The sequence below is a fragment of the Eptatretus burgeri genome, chromosome 7 (assembly GCF_056783735.1).
Source record: "Eptatretus burgeri isolate ZD-2024b chromosome 7, Ebu_testis_v1, whole genome shotgun sequence".
In the NCBI taxonomy this organism is placed as follows: Eukaryota; Metazoa; Chordata; class Myxini; order Myxiniformes; family Myxinidae; genus Eptatretus; species Eptatretus burgeri.
This window is the reverse complement of record NC_140967.1, coordinates 92,890,217-92,897,716: the sequence shown is the minus strand read 5'-3', so window position 1 is coordinate 92,897,716 and position 7,500 is coordinate 92,890,217. Positions and strand designations below refer to the sequence as shown.

Here is a 7,500-nt window from a genome sequence, read left to right as displayed (position 1 = left end):
TTGGTCCATGGAGGTGCCAGAGACACCTCCATGTAATTAAGTAGGGAAATTGTGAACTAAAGTGTTTCGTGGCACCACACGGGGGGGGGGGGGGTGCGATGTTAATTAGATAGGGATTCAGGATAAGTTTCCCCAGTATGTGATTGCCCCTTGTGACCGATTCCTATGTTTTTACATTTACAAGCGAGCCATGTGTGCGGAGTAGGCAAAGGCTGCACTTTCCCGGATTTTGTGTGAGAAAGCCACGCCTGGAGGTGGACTGTTGTTCAGTGTGCCATCAGAGAGATCAGGAGGAACGCACGAGTGTGGAGTGAGGGACGCACTCGGTCGAGAGAGAATGGAGCGAGGAGATGACCTGTAATAAGATGGCCAGGCCTTTACGGCTAGCTTTCCTTCGACACTTGTAGAAGACGGTACGATTCTCGTATTTGCGCTGAGGTGAATTGGCTCACGTACTGAGCAAGATGCTAGCCTTTGGCGCTTGGTTGGGTTGTGAGAGATGGACCCTGGAGCCTCTTGTATGTCACTGAAGGGGAAGGCACCATTCTGCAGAGTGCCGCGTATTGGCAAGCGTGATAGACGAAGAAGCTGCATGATGGTCAGTGAGCCTTGGTGTTTAACACCGCTCACGAAATGCCTGATGAACGTTCCTGCTGTGTGAGAGCGACTCAGTGTCATCTTTGGGCGCGTCTACATGTGCAGGACGAAACGCCTCGATTCCAAGTTCCATAAAGACCATCTCTGGACCAAGCTAAGTGCCAGAATAAAGAAAGGATTTTCTTTTGTTTCGTTTTCCCCTTGTCCGTATTTAAGTCTGTGCGTAGAGGCACCTTTACTTTAAGATTTATGTACTTCACATCATCATCATTACCTTTTGAATTCCCCTTGTAAATATTTATATTGCCATTAAATTCCATGGTTATTTGAAGTTGCTGTGTCCGTGTATTTGTTGTGGTGTTAGAGTCCCCTGTGCATCTATCTGTGCCTCCATCGCTCTGCCAATGTGGAGTGAATATACATACATATACTGTGTATGTATATATATTTACAAATATCCATATATGTACTAGCAGGGATACCTTTGCTCCGCACAGGAATCCCGTGGATGACGGCGGGTCTGAAGGAGTATATGTCACAGTTAATTGTAAAATTGTAGAGGCTGCCACCATGATTTTTTTTTCATCACCACTATAATATTATATTTTCCCCGCCATGTTTTATATGCAGAAGCCTCGAGTTCAAAAATGTTAAGATTTATTGCCACATCAGATAAAAAAAACATAATGCCTCAACAATGTGAGGCTGGTTTCATGTCATCATTAGCGACTTAATTAATTCTCATTCTCTAGCAAATTCCATTGGTCCCATGTCAATCGGCTGAACTTGAAAAATTAACGTTACGAAATCAGGTGATGACGTCATAATTCGGAAACCAGAAGTCAGAAGTACAATTCTTTTACATCGGGACACTCCCGGGTACATGTTCTGTCAGCATGTGAAGTTTGGTGAGGATCAGTCCAGTACTTTTCACGTGCATAGGTCACAGAGAAACACACACACACAAACACAAAGACAGACACACTTTCAAATATATATATATATATATATATATATATATATATATATATATATATATATATATATATATATATATATATGTCCTTTGTTGAAATTTTCAGTCATCGACTGAGAATGGCTTGTTTACAACCATCTGGATTGAAAGACACACAGTGTTCTGAGTTCGGTTGTGGGGGATTTCAAAAGTGAAGCGAACAGATGAGCACCCTCCTGCATCATTTATTTACAACATGTCGTTTGCTGGGCATACTTTACCAATGTTGGTTGTTGCAAAAGTTACAATTTTCTTTATACCTGGTAATGCATTTTGGCAATAGACAATGCCACAAAATGATGAAGCAGTAATGATCATGATAAAATGCCTCAAGTTCCACCAACGTGTCCTGGGATGAAAATGGTGGTGAATGCAAATGTATTGGTTTTGGTTTTCTCTCTGTCTCTCTCTTCTTTACAGAGTGTCGGTGCTGCCAGAGCAGCTCCCCGAGCAAAGGTTGTGCTGGGTGGTTTGCCATTGCCATCCCAGCAGTAAATAGGGCAGGAATTTGGAATTTGTTCAAGGTGACGGTGATAGGTCACCGACTTTTTGCAAAGGATTCCGTGTCTTATCTTGCTGCTCCGGTGCATGCTCCCATACCTGACCTTATACCGTGGGGTCTTTAACGCCTATACCAACCAATGCTGGCAGACGAGACGCCAAGTTTAACGTCCATCGGCACACACATTGATTAATCACCCTGCCTGTGACACACCAGGATGACAGTTTATAGCTGGGTCGGGATTCAAACCCAGGCGAGACAGCTTCAACGTGAGTGTGTAAATACCCTGGAGAGGAAACAAAAGAAAATAAAAATTGCACTTTGTTGATTTGTATCCCTCAGTAGGGGGTTAAATGTCCCAAAATTTATTACAGACCGTTTGGTTGACGACCTACCCCAAACTCAGAAAACTACATACACCTGCAGATCACGACCTGATGGAAAATGCCAAACATCCTGCTGGCCATTCTCACCCACAAGTATCGATGACGTGAACAACCCGTATGAGCCAAGTACCTGACAAACGAGGAAGACTTCTCGCTGAAGAACTTCCCACGAGTACGGAACAGGTAACAATGCTGTGACCGTACCTGGCTTTCCATGGAATGTCCTACTCAATGTGTAAAAGTGTTCTTTTCCTCAAAACCACTTTTGTGCATCGACCTGAAGAGGACTTCTTGCATACATTGGTGATTCTACAAATTAATTACAAACACAGCAAGCACAGCAAGCCCGTCACGTACCTGGATAGTCTGGCGGTTGTACACCTTGACCACGTGGAAACTGAAACTGTAGATGGCACGTCGTGGTGCCACGAACATGCTGCGCTCCGTGTCGAAGCTATTTCCCACATTCACGAGAATCTGCGGACACAGACGCCGACAGCTTGTATGTACACCAATTCAACGGTGGCACCACCGGTGGCAGCAACAACACCTTATTTGTTTAGACAAAAGCGCAGCACAACTCGGGGATGTCGTCCGGTCAGTTTGTCTCGATTATTAAATTTCTCCTGTCAATGACGTCACAGCTGGAAGTGCAGGGCAGCAATGATGGGAGCGCGCACCCGAACGTAGGAAGCACAGGGTGCAGGTCTGCCGGATCAAGGTAGAGTGGACCCTGTAATCACATCCTGCAAAGACACCTGAGTTTGGCACAACGGATTCGTGCTGGCTTTATTGGAATAAGATCCCAGGCTGGAAAACACTGCCGGACAGACGAGAAGGTAAGCTTTCATCACAACACCTTTTAAATCGGATAATTGGGGAAATGAATGGAGATGTAAAGAATTTAACGGAATAAACCGTGTTCCTCTGAATCAGATCAGGTATCGGATCTTTTACAGAGGAGGTCGGGATGGGGGAGCTTGGTGTTGGCTTGACGGTAAAAGTGGCTGCCCTTAAAAGATCTTGGGGTCCTGAGTTTGAGCTCCTGTCGTGCCATCAGATACCACCAGGTGGGTTGATTCAGCTCATCATCCTTAACGAAGTCGCTTACTGGGAAGAATGAGCCGTCCGAATACCCCGTGTCAGGTGTGGCGACCCGTCCAGGATCATGTCCCCTCGCCAATGGGAAAACTACATCGGCAGCCCTACGCATTGGTGGATGCGAAAGGAGTAATTATTCTTCTTATTCTTCAGAGGGAGTGGGGATGGAGGATATGAAGGAAAGCATTTGAGGTAGAAGAGGGGATTACAAGGGCACTGTTCTTTGAACAAGGAGATTCTTCCTTCAATACTGCAGTCTCAACTCCCATTTCCAAGAGGACTGTCGAGGTGAAAGACCAAAGGATCTTCGGCTCTTCGGCATCCGAATTGTTGGGTTATTTGTTTCATAAAACATGACATCCAAACTGAGCAAGTTGGTGGTTTTTAACAAATACATATGGATCGTATGGCACACCTGTTCGGGTGGTTGAGGTGGGTCAAAGAGTTTGGTGGGGAGGGTTTATGGGTGTAGTCGCATAGTTCTTTTCCATCTCTCATCTCAAACTGCAGGTGTCTTCCGCAGATCAACAACTGAAACATCCTTTGGATAACCAGAACTAAATATGGAGGGACCGAGTACAAGACGTACGGAACGAGGCAAGGAGGTTGAAAGGGAGATGGACTTGAGATTAGGAAAGTAGGAGGGTTTGTGATGGGCATGGAGAATAATCTGGGGAGGGTTGGGGGTTGGGGTGGAGAGAGGAATCAGGGAGGATGTGGGTTGGGGTGGAGAGAGGAATCAGGGAGGATGTGGGTTGGGGTGTAGAGAGGAATCTGGGAGGGTGTGGGGAAGGAAGGGTGGAGAGAGGAATCAGGGAAGGATGTGGGTTGGGGGTGTAGGGTGTGGGTTGGGGGTGTGGAGAGGAATCAGGGGAGGATATGGGTTGGGGGTGTAGAGAGGAATCTGGGGAGGATGTGGGTTGGGGGTGTAGAGAGGAATCTGAGGAGGATATGGGTTGGGGGTGTAGAGAGGAATCAGGGGAGGGTGTGGGTTGGGGGTGTGGAGAGGAATCTTGGGAGGGATGGGGGTTTCGGGTGTGGAGAAGAATCAGGGGACGGTGTGGGTTGGGGGTGTGGAGAGGACTCTCGGGAGGGATGGGGGTTTAGGGTGTGAAGAGGAATCTGGGGAGGGATGGGGGTTTGGGGTGTGGAGAGGACTCTCGGGAGGGATTGGAGTTTGGGGTGTGGAGAGCACTCTCGGGAGGGATGGGGGTTTGGGGTTGGAGAGCACTCTCGGGAGGGATGGGGGTTTGGGGTTGGAGAGGACTCTTGGGAGGGATGGGGGTTTAGGGTGTGGAGAGGAATGTGGGGAGGGATGGGGGTTTGGGGTGTGAAGAGGAGTCTCGGGAAGGATGTGCGTTTGGGATGGAGGTTTGGGGTTGGAGAGGAATCTGGGGAGGGGTGGGGGTTTAGGGTGTGGAGAGGAATCTGGGGAGGGATGAGGGTTTAGGTTGTGAAGAGGAATATCGGGAAGGATGTGCGTTTGGGTTGCGGGTTTGGCGTTGGAGAGGAATCTGGGGAGGGATGGGGGTTTAGGTTGTGAAGAGGAGTGTCGGGAAGGATGTGCGTTTGGGTTGGGGGTTTGGGGTTGGAGAGGAATCTGGGGAGGGATGGGGGTTTAGGGTGTGAAGAGGAATCTCGCGAAGGATGTGCGTTTGGGATGGCGGTTTGGGGTTGGAGAGGAATCTGGGGAGGGATAGGGGTAGAGGGAACTATTGAGGGATGGGGGTTCGGGGTGTGGAGAGGAATCTGGGGAGGGATGGGGGTAGAGGGAACTATTGAGGGATGGGGGTTCGGGGTGGGGGTAACTCTTGTGGGCTGGAAACGACGTGCATGTCAAGGCGCGGCGACGCGTCAGCCCCGTTAATGTAACCATACATTATTCATACATACATCTGTATTACAATGCCTCCATCAGCTAAATATTCCAGCAATTATATCGCAATTACTTCTCGTTAAATATTAAAACCGGCTTATTGCATTTCACCATTTATACCTGATCCTTGATCGGCACCAAAAGGGCTCCGGACTCGCGTCGAAACCCCAACACCCGGACCCCCATCCCCCCCCTCCCCCGAGGGTCGTGATCCCGTGAGGTCGTTTTACGCCGTTATCAGTGAAAACCTCCCGACATGTTGACAAAGTGATTTTTAAAATGTCGAGCAACTTCGAGAGTTCCACAAACAAGTAATAAAAGTAAGAAGAGGCAAAACACTTTCGTCGAATAGCGAACTCAGGTGATTCATTAGGCCGGGACAGGTGGGCAGAACAGGTGTGTGTGTGTGTGTGTGTGTGTGTGTGTGTGTGTGTGTGTGTGTGTGTGTGTGTGTGTGTGTGTGTGTGTGTTCCCGCGCAGCGCTCGTGCCTACCTGGTCGAAGTAAATAACCATAGTCCTGTTGCTCATTTCCGAGGGCTCGTGGTTGGTGGACCGGATCACGGAGAAAGCGACCTTGGAGTTCCCAGAGCGCACGGAGATGCCGAGCGAGGCTCCGGCGGACGAGCCCACGTCGGTGGCCGGATCCGAGTCGCACACCACGAGACACTTCCCCTCCAGCACGATGGGCTCCGTGTCGTTTTGCGCGGCGACACACAGCGCGAACAGGACGATGCAGACCGTGTGACGCGTCGCCGACATCCCGACTCTCTCTCTCTCTCTCTCTCTCTCCCCGCGACCCCCGAGCGCAGCGCGTTTGGCAAAAAAAGGCGCGCGAGCGTCCCGCGCAGATGGCTCCCTACTTAACGCGGAGCATCTCGCTTTGCTGCTGAATTATTGATGAGGAGGATCATCGGGAACGATGCTAATCTTCTCGCTGCCGCAAATACCCGAAACCTCGCAGCGTTAGCGCGCCGACGGTTCGAGAACGATTTGCGTGACGGGGCGCACTTCGGCGCCGACCGATTGGGTGCGGGCGCGCGCCCCGCGGCTTCGGGTGCCAATCACAATCGCGGAGACGTCGGGGCCCGCCCGGGTCGACGGGCACGAGCGCACGAACACGCGCTCCTGAAAGTGCGCGGCGCGTTCGGCGACTCGGGGAAAGTTTTTTTTTTATCCTCGATGGGTCCGAGGGGACGGATGACGCACCAAGGAAGCGCAAAGCGCGCATTTCGACATTATGGAACGCTGTTTTGGGGGTCACTGAGAACAGGCAACAAGGTGGGGGGAGGGGGAGGGGGAGGGGCGGTCAGTCACTTTCTAGATTAGAAACTTTAACAATTATTCATGTTTTACCGAATTATCGAACAGTGGACTCCGTTTACTTTCCTGTGAGCCGTGAAGTTTGCTTCTGGAAATGGTGGATCCGGGTCCAGGGTCTTGCGTGAGGGTTCGCTCCGGTTTCGGCACTCAGCACACCTCGGGTCTCTCTACACGGTCGCCATCTGGTGGTTATTGGTGCGTAATGTGAGTGACGCGTCAAAGCTTGACTCCAGATCACGCAATCACCTTACGATTCAATGTTGTCTGGACCAACCCCAACCCTCCCCCCTCCCCGCACAAAACAGTGGACACCGTGTTTGGAGAGCTTCAGATTATTGAGAAGTTCTGGTTCAACAAACAAGTACGAAACAATATGGTTTTTCTCAATGGTTCCTATGCAGAGATGTGAAACAAGCGCAGGTCGAGTGGTAAGGAGGTCTACTGATGTTCAAATAGGTTGTTGATTAAGGATGCAATCATGCAACCCTTGGGTGTCGTGAACAACACGTGACATCTCTCTGTGAACAATGATAAACACAACCTTGAACTCTTGTCAAAGGCTCACACAACCAAAAGGAAGGAGGACACCAAATGCGCATGGTCTTGCACAAAGAGCCGGGTCTTCACACCATCACCCAATGAAACGGCCATTATGTTAAAAAAAAAAAAAAAACTACAAGGGCACTCGGTATAGAGTGCATA

The 7,500-nt window shown here is 49.6% G+C and overlaps 1 protein-coding gene across 1 annotated transcript in view; it reads right to left on the bottom strand.

Annotated features, from left to right (window-relative positions):
• The window catches only part of LOC147023811 (cerebellin-1-like), a 112,713-nt gene extending 105,983 nt beyond the window's left edge, over window positions 1-6,730 (bottom strand). Inside the window, exons 1-2 of the mRNA XM_085889622.1 lie at window positions 5,971-6,730; window positions 2,858-2,977 (exon numbers count right to left, since the gene is read on the bottom strand). Coding sequence (XP_085745748.1) covers window positions 2,858-2,977; window positions 5,971-6,237 — 387 coding nt within the window. The 5' untranslated portion in view covers window positions 6,238-6,730. The remainder of the gene's footprint in view (window positions 1-2,857; window positions 2,978-5,970) is intronic.
• Window positions 6,731-7,500: the final 770 nt, after the last annotated feature.